Below are 13384 nucleotides of genomic sequence, written 5' to 3'. Positions count from 1 at the left end.
ACTGTGAACCACTTGGGTAAACAGCTCTATGAGAGATCTGAGTTTATAATTTGATACTAGCACAGAAGAAAGCTCCGGGATAAAATGCATTTAGATAAGATTCTTGTCTTCATAAAAATGAAGTTAGGGCTTCTGGTCACTTCAACACTCAAAAGCTGCTTCTAATGATCCCAATTCTTAGCTTTCACCACAGCCAAGCAGCCAGCAGCACCAGCCATCCCAACTAGTAAGTGCTTAACCAGAATACTGCCAGCCATTAGCATTTTAACGAGAAAGTTCTAAGAGCAAGAATCTGCTTTAGTATCACCATTTCCTTTCTTTTTCCATTCTGTTTTCATTCACTTTAAGCGTGATACACAGTGCCAAGTTCAGAAAAAACCTCTCCATAATTACACACGCCTTTCTTGCAACAAAGTGCTAATTCTCCATGGCTCTGCTTTCGAATTTTAAGTGCTGAAACACCATAAGAATGCCTTGCATCAATCATCGTGATAGATTAGTTTTCAGTTTTTAGCCAACAGCTGAAGCATAGAACAATATTTTCCCTTCTGCAAAGATAACTGAAAGAACCCAAAGGAAATAATCTAAAAATCCAACTCACAATGTACAAGAAAACTTTGTGTAGGGATACATCCAGTTTATAACACCAAAAGAGAGGATTCAGCCTGCATTTATGTCAAAATGAGAAATTCTTACAGATATATATTTGAAAATAAATCTATGGCCCATATAAATATGCAAAAGTAGAATCTACTAATACAATCTCTTAGCATAAAATGTAACTCACAAATTACTGGAAGTTTAACTTTTACATTTGCAATGTACAGAAAGAGCAAGAAATTAAAAATTGTTATATATATTATTTCATTTAACACAAGTATGCCAATGTTATATAAGAAATCCCTACTCTTTAGAAGACATTAAAAGACATTAAACAAGAAAAATTTACAGAACAAACACCTTATATAGACAGCACATGTTCAGAACATAAGCATATCCAGGGTATCAAACTTCTCTCCAACTAGACTTGACATGTATGCACCTGCCCAGTGCTCCTCATTATAATGAAAAAAAAGAACTGCACATCTGCTCTGCTAAATACGATGGGAGAAGTCAGTTTGACTGGATTAATCTGTCCACACAGACAGTAGTTAGAAATGCACGGCTGGGGTTAGAGGTAAACTCAAAAGTCACTTTTTGTTTGTTATTTAACTCCCATTTCTAGAAATGATAAGTCTTATCTACCTTGTGACTATCTCACATTCTGATTTTCACTGTTATATTCTAACGTCATAATCACATCTAGATGTTTGCTTTATAAATGATGAAGACATGTAGGTTGCACCTGGACTTCTTCCACTGACTCATGGACTTATAAAGCCTGCAAGTCCTATAAAAACATATATTCATTTGACATATGTGAGTTCAATAGCTGATTCTTTTTGGGACCTGTGATAATTTCAGCATCTGTTTGAAGCACTAGTAGCACCAAGTCTAGAGCTCTCCGCCATGCCTCAATCTTGGCTGTAACATTATCATAAACCTTTAAACCCTCTCCGTGGTCAGCAAAAGGACCAGAACCACCCCTAAGCAGATCACCTCTTCCAAATTCTTTCAGTATATATGCTAAGGGAGAGCCACAGTCAGCTGCTTTTTTGAGGTGATGATCAACTGAGGTACATGCTTCCAACTCCGACGCAGCTTTTGCAGTGTTACACATAACCACTGAAAGATACTGCTTCCAGCCGCTTGCTAATGCTTGGAGCACAACTGATTTATACTCTGTCACAGATGCCGCCAGCCAAGAATTATGAAACTCGTTCACAGCATTTTTATTTGCTGTCTTTAAAGGTTGTTCTGCAAGCATCTGAATGTGGCTAAGGCACAAGAGCTCCACTGCACCACCACCAAGAAAAACCTTCTTATCATTTAAAGCGTGATGGAGCCGATACACTGAAGTCCAGAACGCATCTTCAATAAGCTGCATCTTTGAAGTGACAGTAGAGGTAAGCACGGCTGTGAGCATGGGAATTCCTCGCACTTTTATCCTGACTGGCACAAGCTCACCCAGATCCATTGCACGCCCATCGCAGGCCTTCCACAGCTCCACTTGGGCCCCACTGCCCACACAAGCAGCATTCAGCTGGGTGAGGTATGTCACTGGCTGGGCGCGGGTGACCTCCCCAAAGACAGACAACACATTCCGAGACACAGAACCGATTACCAATATACTGTTCGCTATGCATCTTTCCATTAAGTTTTCGCATACATTTCCTTTGACCAAGACCAAGTTTACTTCAAAGCTTATCAGAATATCTAACATACTGCTTAGCCACAAGGCTCCTGCTCTGCCTTCCTGTAGGCTAGGATGCTCCAATATAGTCCTTACGTTATGCGGTCTGTTAAAGCCTAAGTGACGATATTGTTCAGTTAGGTCTCCATCCATTAGCAGAATCCGAAGAGGTTTGTCTTCAAAGTATTTGATAACAGCAGCTTGTTCTGGTGATACTAATGTGACAAAGCCTGGGGAGACACAAGAATAGTTTTCAGGGAGGCCCTGTAAACAGCATGTCACAATTTCTGCAGTATTAAACTGCAAAGAGCCACTGCATTCTGCTCTTTCTCGCTGATAAGCAACAATGCTTTGTAGCAGTTTCAAGCTAGTTTGATTTCCATGGCTCAAAGCCATTGCCAGGTGTCCTAAACCGTAACATTCACATGGATCTGCTGAAGGTCCTGAAAGGCATCCCTGAGAATTACCCTGCTGACTTGAAAACCAACTTTTTCCTTGAGTGCTGAAGTATCTGCTATGAGTTAACTTTTGTTTGTTACAGCTGGATGCGATACCACCACTTCCAGAAATCACAGACATACTTTTGCCACCCGCTGGTTTGACAAGAGGACCTACCGAACCAAAGCCGGCCAAAGGTGAAACCAGGTGCTTGTTAAGATTACAACAATCTTCTTGATGGGAACAAGGATTTACTTCTTCTGGTGCAGAAATATCTTTCTGAAAATACAGGAGAATCTGAGGATTCAGAAGGTTGTCGCATCCACTTTGGCAAGTTTTGCTTTTAAAAGCATTTGGCCTAACATTGCTAGAACACAGTTCTTCATTTACATCACGTATTGATATTTGAAGACACTGGACTCTCTCACAGCAAGAACTCAAGCCCTCAGACATCACAGATACTATTGCTGAAACAGGAACATTCTGCTGAAGGCACTCCACTACGGCATTGCTCCAGGCACCAGCAAGAAACAACAGGGTACTCATCCCAGTCTTAAACTCCTTGTTTTGTGCCTGAATGGTTTCATTAAGCAGCTGTCCAGCAGCACTGGTTAAATCCAAACTTTCAAGCAGTCTAACAGCAGAACAAATCAATGTGCTTTCATTGGTACTTTCATCCACGATGAATTTGCATGATTTCATTGGCCCCAATAATGTTCTTCCAGCTAATGCTAAGGATGAGAGTTGCTGAAGTCCGATATGTCTTCTTGCATTGACATCCCTGAAAGCCATGGGCAGCAGGCAGCATCTGTGAACAGAACACAAACTTATTCCCCCATCCTCAGAGTGCTCCACAGCACGTATCACCAAAGAATTAATTTAAATCTAACACTGAACACAGCGGTTCTTCATCCTGTGCACTTACTATGAGACACTGATGCACATAGTTGCTGAAATCACGCATTGCTAAAATACCATGGAATTTTTTTCTTGCTGGCACAGATGCTGTTAATTCCAGTGGCTTCTTAAACATGAAGCAGTACAGATTGTATAGAGCTACCATTTCTCTTCTGACGTGTTATCTGGAATCTCAGTTATTTGCCTTACTTAGAGCAAAAGTTCAGTAGAGCAGAATGGACAATTGTGTGCAGAACAGAAGTGCTCTGTAGAAGTCCATCTTGTTACCAATAGTTATGCCAATGACTTTAACCTTCAAATCTGGAAAAGCATAATCAAACTTATTTCAGTCCAATTCTATTTATTCCATTTAGAATGCATCCGTACTTAAGTATGAAAAGGAATGCCACTTCTTCATACCTGACAAACCAAACTGCCAAGACTTCAAAGTTTTGATCTACTACTCAGTTTTAACATGTCAAAAATAAATCTTTCCCTTGAAATCCCTTCCCCACCACAGTCCTGTGGGGCAGACCACATGAATTAAACTAAAGCTTCCTTTTCTTTTTTGAGTGAAAAAGTATACACCAAGAATTAAGAAGCCTTAGCCATACATCTTTTACGCTCAGATTCAAACCTTTTATTTCATCTTCCTAAAGGCCCCTTTGCATAGCTATTCCAAATCCAAAAAACCTCTTTTACCGTCCCACTTATTGGAAGTCCACACAAGTATTATCTCAAATGAAGACAAAGTGTGAATTTAAAAAGCAGAGTAGGCAGTCAGAAATAACCTTTCTATGCTGACAGATCTGAAGTTCTAGTCTAGCCCAAACTGACAACAGAATCTCCCTTCAATTACTAGATACATCCTGAAGTATTGAAAGAATCATTCACCAAGGGTCTATTTTAGTCTATGGTTATCCGTAATCAACAATTCTTGAAAAGGACTTTTAGATAAGCAGGTACTTTTGACTTCAAAATTGCACCAGGAATGCACATCCAAAAAACCTCCATCCAGGTTTTTCTTAAAGATTTTTCTGAAAATTTTTCTTGGCAATATCTTGTAATAATGGTCTAGTTGTGCAATGTATCTATATCAGTACTTCCATTAATAAAAATTTAAAAAATAAAATTAAAAAAAAGTGGGGTTTTTTCTTAACTGGAATCCTTAGTTTAATATCACAGGTTATTTTGAAACACACACATTGAGGTGATTAAATAATAATCACTGGATCATGGAATCCAATATGAAACATATTTCCCCCACTCCCCCAAAACTTTATTATTCCATCCAATTTCTCTTAGGGATTTACTAAGACAGTAATTTGGTTGGTTTTGTGGTGGTTTTTTTTTTTTCTTTAGTTGGTTTGGTGCTTTTTTTTCTTTTTCTTTTTCTCTGAGATCACTGTTTCTGAATCCAAGCAGTTCTCAACTAGTAATGTTCGCTATCAGCCTGCTTTTGTTTTAATAGAAAGACTAACCAATTTGCGGTTTTCTCCACAAAATTTAGGAAAGAGCTAAAGCAGCTATGCTGAAAGGTGAAGCAATGCTCTTTCACTACCTAGGTCCTTGGCATGTAGCTCTGGGCAGAAGGCCATCCTGCTGTTTGGATCGGAGACAACTACTGAAGGACTAGTGGGAAAGGGGTTTCCGTTTCCCAGTACAGTGGACTTCTTACTCCCCAGTCAGTCCCAAATGAGGGTTCAGCTCAGTAATATGAGCTTATTAAGGTGGCATTTTTATTTCAATGAATGTGAAGCCAAGACTAGTTGAGACAGATCGATTAGTTAGCGCAGCACTTTCTATCAGGCCAATGCACTTCCACCAGACTTCAGTGCAGCCAATTACAAGTTGTTTTATTAAAATTTTCTCTGAAGTTTAAGTTGAAAAACGTGTCCCTTGCTTTCAGCTTAAACTCATCCTTTAAAAATATAGGTTCATTTTGGTCACCAGCCTGATCTGGTGCAGATCCATAAACCTGAACCAAATGGACCCATGGCATGGCTGCAAAACGCACTTACAGGGAAGAACGTTCTTATTTCATTGCTTGCACAACCTCTGGCATATGTGATTTAGGATTGTGTGATACTTGCTCCCCCCCCTTTTGTTTTATGCATGTTATTTTGCCCAGAACATCACACTATCCCAGTGCTGTAGGAACCAATACAGCAGACCCAGAATTCAGCATTTCATCCCCCCTGTTCTCTTTACCTCTTTTTTGTTCCAGAGAGGTGGAAATGGTAAAGGGGTTAAGTGAAATTAAATTTTGGAGCCAAACGAAAGTGAGGTCAGCAAAGAGAAGGAGGCATTCTGGAGAACAAAGGAACAAGCTGGTAGGACAGCCATGCCTGAGACACCAACCACCAGTGGCTTCTGCTGAGCTAACCTGCACGCTGAGCTACTGCTGCCTGCCTCACACCTGCCTCCGCAAGCAAAATAAAATCTGACCTGAGGTTCAGTGTACGTTTACACACGTGGGGTTTAGGGGTGTCAAGTGAGGAACCCTAGGATCCAAAAGGTATGCCAAACACTTACTACTTTGTCTTACAGTGCCTCAACCATGAAGGCTAAACTAATACAACAAAATTTTAGCTCAGTGTTCCAAATTAATCTGTTTCTGTGAAATGCTGTAAAAACAAACAAAAAAGTCCCTCATGCATGCAGGCACGCTGTGCCAGCACCGGTGCACAATGAGCAAGAAACACGTAGAAGATGCTCTGCTTGCAACGCAGCTGCCAAGTGTTCAGACAACTGTCACATCTCACCTGCCCTAAGAGCCAGCGCTACTATTACTGGTGTTGGAAGAGGAAGAGCTTCCTAAATCGGTGCAGCCGAACCTAAACGTTCATGGTGCACCTGCCCCGCGTCACCCGCGGCCTGCAAGGGGAAAGCGGGGAGGCCGGGACACCCCGGCGGGGGCAGGGCCGCTCAGCCCCGGGGCCGCCCTGCGCAGGCCTAGTGGCGGCCCGGCCGCTTCCTCCCGGCTGGCGGCACCGGCCCAAAGCCCCTGTTCAGCCCCACAACAGGCGGGCGCTGGTTTCTCACCGACTCGGCCGGTGTTCCCTCCGCTCCCCGCAGCCGGCCTGAGGTGACGTGAGGCAGGACGGCAACGGCGGGCCCCGCCGCGCCCCGTTGCCAGGACAGCGCCGCCGCTTGTTTGTACACCCGCCGGACGGAGCGGCCGCGCGCTACCGCTGACATCACGAGCCCGCCGGGTGCCATTGGTCCGGGCGGGAGGGGGAGGCGGGCTCTCCGGTACGTCCGGCTCGCTCATTGGGCGGGCAGCGTGTTCGTTGCGTGCGGCGGTGGGCGCGCTCGCCGCCGTGAGGAGGGCCGTCCCATCACGACCCGGAGCGGCGTCCCTGCGGCCAGATGGTGAGCCTCATCCCCTCGCCGCGGGCTCCCCTTCCCCTCGCCGCCTCCCTCAACTTCCAGGCTACGTCTCCCTGCGCCTTCCCGCTTACGGCCGCGGCTCGGCTCGCCCCGGAGCCCCCCGCTGATCCGCGGCCCCGGGCGGGCAGGCAGCTGCGGGGCTCCGGAGGGCTGTGAGGAGCTGGCGCGGGGACCGTCCAACAGCGCGGAGGCCGCCAGCCCGACCGGAAAGTGAGAGGAGACTCCCCCTCCACACCCCCCTCCGCCCCCCCGACACACCCCTCCGCCCCACCCCCCCCCCACAACCACCCCCACCGCCCCCCCCCAAAAAAAAAAAAAAAAAAAAAGAAAACCGCCTTGGCCCCGATAAAACTCCCAAGAATCGCAAAATATGTCACCTGATTTCAGGGCGTGGGGCTCCGCCGGCCGCAGTATTCCTGGTTGGTGTGAGCACGGCTTGCTGACCTCCTCCGCCTCGCTGGGTCCCCTGCTGCGGGTGGAAAAATGTGATGCCTGTGTTTATAGCAGGGAAAAGTCTGAGGTGTGCCCGACAAGTCCGACAAGTTGGTTTGCAATCCAACCTGGGAGGGACAAATCGTGTTAAAAAATGACAATTTGTTTCCCAATCCAACAAAACAGAATCTCTGTTACGCATTGGGTGTTTAAAAGAGAGTTCCCAGCCAAAATACAGTAACAATGCAGCAGGAGGAAGAGATTGCTTGGCAGTACCTACAAAGCAGGTTCCTTTCTTGGTACTAGTTTTATTTGCTTTTTAAAAGCCCAACCAGTTAAAGCTGGGGGTGGGATGGACTGCCCTTCCTTCCATGAATGTGTTTGCACACATTCAAGGCTGCAGGTTGAAAATCAGTCTGCTGCAGGTTTAGAAGAAAACCTGTACTAGAGGAAAGCATCTTTCCTGCTGAATAGGTGGGGCAGAGGGAGGAAACCCTCTGCACTGCACTAGCTTACACCAGAAGCAGGAAAGGTCGCAGAACTGTCCTGGATAATAATGCACCAGCTCAGCATGATTAGTTCATATGGGACAAATTTTGCGGTCACATCACTGTTACCACAGCATGTTGTTACCTAGCTCCGCAGCTAGTTGGTGGCCAGGCAGGTGGCTACACAGCTCCCATTAAACTCTGTGCCAACAGAGCAGGTGCTCTCAGACATCCCATTTCACTGCTGACTTCCAGGAGTAGCTGAATTTGAGTCCCGTTTACAGTCAAGACTCTATACAGTCATCCTTTTTAGCAGTGAGGATGATTTACTCGTGTTTTCCAGGTGAAGTCACTCCTGACACATCAAAGCAACCAACAAGAGGTGTGGAGGGTCACAGTCACCTCAGTGGAGTGTTCATTTTGAGACTGCCCGCCTGTGTTACTGGTCTCACTGCTTTAATTGATGATCTTTTTGTTAAAACAGAAAATATTAAGCCCAAATGTGTATTCTCCAGTAACAAAGTCTTCAGCTTGTTTTCTTTCCAGAATAACTTAAGAAAATGAGCACAGAGACCCAGTGTCTACCACTTGCAGCAAAAGAATGTCTCATACTTCTGCTACAACTTTACTGTTGTTACTTATACTTTAGTTGTGTGTTGAATTCTCCCCAGAGTGGGCTATTTCTTACGTTTTCTTTCCTTCACTTCCTGAAGGCATCCAACTATAGAAAACCTGGCTTAAGTACAGCCCAACGGAAGAAAAGTGGCTTGAAACCTGAACTTACAGAAGAGCAAAAGCAAGAGATCAGAGAAGCTTTTGATTTGTTTGATACTGATGGATCTGGAAGAATTGACATAAAAGAACTGAAGGTTTTCAAACTTTTTTTTTTTTCTTGAATGGAAGTATCTTTGATCTCAAAACCGTAGCTGCTCTTTCTGTTTGTCCAGACGTAACTATTCTAAAACTGTTTTGGAGTACAAACAAGAGTAATGGCTTGCTGTCATAACTGAATCTGAGGTGTCCTGCATGGTTAATCTGAGAAAGCCGTGTATGTAATACTTCAGAGCAGACAGGCTTCTCTAATACATGGACAGTAGGTCAGATAGCTTGGAATGGCTGAGCGTTAGAGGAACTAAACAGTTCCTCTGTTTAGGTACACACAGTACACATTTCAGTTTTCATGACTGGCCAAGGTAATTGTTTCTAGGAAGTGCACTTTTGTTCTGTGGTGAATGTCATTGTATCAAATTTTTCCTTCATCTCAGAAATAAACACACAGGTTTTGCATGCATTCAGGAAAGACAGAACCATATTTTCCTGTATGTGATCAAAAATTTACCTGGTTTTTAATTTAAAAAAAGAACACAGAGATCTGAGTTGCATTTCAGTAGCAGTTCAGGTTGTGCATGTGTGTGCATGCACATGTGTACACACAGTAGTACAAGGGGGAAGATTATTCTTGGTTCTCTGCCTATGTTTTTACATGTCTGATCTTTATTTAAGCATGAACCTTTTATCTTAATTATCTCCATGACCTTGATTTTTCACATACACACACTCTGCCTCAATTTCTGCATATGTAACCTAGAAGCATGAGTTACCTAAGCCTATGGCTTATCTCAGGATTTATTTGGAAGTACTTTGCTTGGTTAAGGAGAGCGTGTTCTCTGAATACAGATGATATGTGTTGAAATATAGTACTTAAAATGGACTGAAATGTTTTCACACCAACCATTTAACACTATGTTTTTCTTTTTCAAAATTAATCAAAATAATGGATATTTTACAACAGAAAGTGTTCCCCTCTGAAAGACAAAACGGAACGTTTTCAGTTGTCCCATTGCAAGAAACTGGTCAGAAAACACACTTCAGTTAAATGATAAGTTTCTGGTGAGTTGGCACTTTCCAGTAGAAAAGCATTTAGTGAGAAAATTTCTGCCTAGTATTGATTCCACTCAAGCATATAGGAAGAAAGAATGTTCACAGTTAAAATCTTCCTCTAGTTACATGTTCTTGAAACTTCAGTCTCTGAATGAAATATGCTGTAATCTTCTGGCACACCAGGACTGTGAAATTACTAATAAACACCCAAGTAGCAAAATCATTGTTCTAGGCTGGTGAAATGCCAGAGCCTGGTTTTAAACCATGTTAATATTAGGCATTTGTACCACAATCTACACAACTGTTTTTACAGTAGTAGTTTGCTTGCTCTGAGTAAGGCTCGGAAGGTTTGCTTTTCTCTTCCTCAGCTAGCACAGCTTTTTTTTTTCTTTGTTTGTCAGTTCCCACCCCTTCTTGCTCCCCCCTCCCCACCACCTAGCCAGAAGTACCAAGAGCTGGATTGTGTAAGTTAACTGCATGTAATTCTGCATCCATCAAAATTAAGGGGCATTCTGCCCTTAATTTCAAGTGGAGTGAGAATCACATCCCTGGACTTCAACCTCCCTTAAAGTACCATTTTGATAATCCAGTCACTTTAGGAACTATGTAGATTGGAACCTTTACCTAATTCAGACACAAAATGTTCCTCGTAGTTTTAGAAATATATCCATGTTCCACATGGATCTAATGAGAAAAAATATCTGGGTCAAGAATATGAAGGCTACACCGTTACTGTTCGGGAAAACAAAACAAGCTGGTAAGAGATTACCAAGATATTTTCATTGCAGTAAGTTATTATTACGGTTTTGGACAAGGAAATTAACCAAGCTTTAGTGCAGCTACTTAGACAACAGTTCTGGTGGCCTCCTAACAGAATTGTTTTTTGGAGCAGGTTGCGATGCGTGCTTTAGGCTTTGAGCCAAAGAAGGAAGAAATTAAGAAAATGATAGCAGATATTGACAAAGAAGGAAGTGGCACCATTGACTTTGAAGACTTTTTGGCAATGATGACGCAAAAAATGGTAAGAATCCTTAGCAGAAATTCTTGTGACATTATAAAAAAATACTGAAAAGGAGTATCTCTGTGGCAGGTGTTTTCTAATTAGCGTACATTTTACTCTTGTTTTAGAGTGAAAAGGATTCAAAAGAAGAAATCTTGAAAGCTTTCAGATTATTTGATGATGATGGAACAGGAAAAATTTCATTCAAAAACTTGAAAAGGGTTGCCAAGGAGCTGGGAGAAAATTTAACAGATGAAGAACTTCAGGTAAATTCTGATTTGCCAGAGCTTTTCTAACAGGCACAGACCAATGCTAAGGATTGGGTAGAAGTTTACGCTTATGCAAAAAGGGCTGAGAGGTCAGAAATATGAAGGGCAATCAAATACATGGTTATGTTTTCACATGAAGAGCTTCTGATTTGTTGTTGTTTCATGAGTGGAAGATCTTGTGTTGAGAGCCCCATGCCTGATCAAATGTAAAATGTGTTTTATAGGAAATGATTGATGAAGCTGATCGAGATGGAGATGGAGAAGTGAGTGAGCAAGAATTTTTGAGAATCATGAAGAAAACTAGCTTATATTAATATTTGTTGCTTTGCTGTACAGCTGCTCCAAAAGATAACCAGAGAAGACTTAAAAACTGGGCTTGTGTCTCCTGCATATTTTCTGCTATATAAAGTCTGAAAGGATAGATTTTTGGTTAATTCTTCTTTTTTCAGCAATGTTAATTGTCGAAGGGGGGCTTCACTACCCAGAACTGTTAAAATGAGATATTGCAGAAGTGAAAAGGAAGGATGAACTGCCCTTACAAGGCAGGGTCCCTTCTCCTCGACAATTTAATTGATTGCCATTTTGGATAAAGAACACTGTATTTCAGCTATTTAACTATTCAACTATTTAACTAGAAGACATTTCACCTGAGGTTTAAAGATTCCCACTGCTGCTGGGAGAGGCTGCTTTTGACTTTCCCAGGGCTACAGAACGAAGGTACAAGCACAGTATTTTTATTCCTTTTAAGACTTTTAGGTTATCTTTTGGTATTTGTCTTTTGTTTATTTCCATGAAAGACTCTAAACCCAATTGCGTATGTGTCTTTATTTCTGTATGAAACGCTGTGTTCCCATGGCAACTTGTTTTTGGACCTAATGGGAAGCAAATATAGATAACCAGATTTGGTTCTTCATTTGGAGCTGTGTGACATCAGTAGACATTCCCTTTATCTGATGATCTGAAACCTAGTTTACTTGAAGATGACCTGTCCTGTGTGGATTATCAGAGATTACTGTATGACCATTAAACATCTGGTGCCATTGTTCTTACTCCCAAGACATTACAGAGCTGCTGTTATGCAAGGATTTTGGCTACCTAAGTTCAGTCCTGTGGTGCATGACAGTAAATTATGTCTTTGGGTGTTTACAGTTAAGTTGCAAGGAGGACTCACATCAGAAGTGTCGCTTCGGACACCTGTGGAACACTGAATATATTGAGATCCATGCAGTCAAAGGTAGTTTCAGACATCACAGGTTTGTGGTGGGTTTTTTTTTTAGGAGTACCTTAATTTTCTTAATTTCCTGCATATACTGTCAATCTAGGACTTCCTGGAGAGCCGCACTTCCTTCTGTGTTATGGTGACTGAGCAGTGGCACAGAATGTGACATCTGATTACGTGGTTCTGCAGGAGAGTTTGTCCTTGGGTCCCAAGCAGACAATCAGCTTCAAAACTGCAGGCAAATGGTATAACCCTAAACCACTCTCTTTCTAATAAGGTGCCTGAAGGTGCATTTGTTACTGCTCACAGTGAAGGGGCAAGTAGGTAGCAAAAGGCCAGAAGGGTTCAGAGGGAAGAGGAAGGAGAGAATGGTATTTCACCAGTATCCATTCAGGTCCCTCCTTTCTTCAGACAGCTTCTGCTGCTTGGCGGAACTAACGAGCTTTGTAGAAGAAAGGAATAGCCAGCTCCTTAATTAGCTCTTCATTAGCTCTCCTCCCAGCAGGGGGAGAATTAGTTTCAGGAGCAGAAAGGAGAAGTGCTCATTTACATTCTCTGCATGCAGGTGCAGACCTGGCACATTCTGCCCCAGTCCTCTGAGTTTTGTACTTTGAACAACTCTAAACAGACCCTGACATGTACAGAGGGAGGCTTAAACCTGTGGGAGAACAGGGATCGTGTAGGACCCTGGAAAACTTGAGAGACCTGTGAAGTCCTCTATTACCATACTCAGTGGCAGTAGATGTAGCCTATAGTGCTGTAAGCATTTTAAAATGTCTATTAAATTTGTATAAGTGTGAAATAAAACTGTTTTGCAAGTTAAGGATTTTGGGTGCTTTGTAACTTGGTGTGCTTACTGTGAAAACTAACTTTTCAAAGATAATTTTTAAGTGTTAAATGGTTCACCAAGTATATTTTCACTTTCATTTATCTTTTCTTTCTAAAGAGAGAAATTCTTAGGTGCAGGAGTCTATCGTATAATTCCTTTTCCACTATGCTGATTAAAAGTTTCTAGGACTAACCACTTATATTCAGAAAGGGAAATTTGAAGTTCTAGTTGATTATGGGGAATCC

The 13384-nt window shown here is 42.5% G+C and overlaps 2 protein-coding genes across 6 annotated transcripts; one reads left to right on the top strand and one right to left on the bottom strand.

Annotated features, from left to right (window-relative positions):
- Positions 1 to 244: 244 nt before the first annotated feature.
- Positions 245 to 6807, bottom strand: BBS12 (Bardet-Biedl syndrome 12). Of its 2 annotated transcripts, none has more exons than XM_040610279.1 (2): positions 6394 to 6807; positions 245 to 3539 (listed from the first exon to the last, which is right to left on the bottom strand). In XM_040610279.1, the coding sequence occupies exon 2, from the start codon at positions 3521 to 3523 to the stop codon at positions 1391 to 1393; it is 2133 nt and encodes a 710-aa protein (XP_040466213.1). In that variant the 5' UTR covers positions 3524 to 3539; positions 6394 to 6807; the 3' UTR covers positions 245 to 1390. The 2 variants fall into 2 exon arrangements, with proteins under 2 accessions (XP_040466213.1, XP_040466124.1); XM_040610190.1 differs by having other exon boundaries at positions 6674 to 6807.
- Positions 6808 to 6893: 86 nt separating this feature from the next.
- LOC121095488 (caltractin) lies at positions 6894 to 13133 on the top strand. 4 transcript variants are annotated; one of them, XM_040610673.1, is made up of 6 exons: positions 7424 to 7440; positions 8655 to 8810; positions 9734 to 9831; positions 10715 to 10843; positions 10951 to 11088; positions 11316 to 13133. In XM_040610673.1, the coding sequence occupies exons 4-6, from the start codon at positions 10721 to 10723 to the stop codon at positions 11403 to 11405; spliced, it is 351 nt and encodes a 116-aa protein (XP_040466607.1). In that variant the 5' UTR covers positions 7424 to 7440; positions 8655 to 8810; positions 9734 to 9831; positions 10715 to 10720; the 3' UTR covers positions 11406 to 13133. The 4 variants fall into 4 exon arrangements, with proteins under 4 accessions (XP_040466342.1, XP_040466429.1, XP_040466607.1 ...); XM_040610408.1 differs by lacking the exons at positions 7424 to 7440; positions 9734 to 9831 and adding an exon at positions 6894 to 7003; XM_040610580.1 differs by lacking the exon at positions 9734 to 9831.
- The last annotated feature ends 251 nt before the right edge of the window (positions 13134 to 13384 follow it).

This window comes from Falco naumanni, chromosome 1 (assembly GCF_017639655.2).
Source record: "Falco naumanni isolate bFalNau1 chromosome 1, bFalNau1.pat, whole genome shotgun sequence".
Lineage (NCBI taxonomy): Eukaryota > Metazoa > Chordata > Aves > Falconiformes > Falconidae > Falco > Falco naumanni.
Note: the sequence above shows the minus strand (reverse complement) of the source record. Positions and strands in the feature narration are given on the sequence as shown.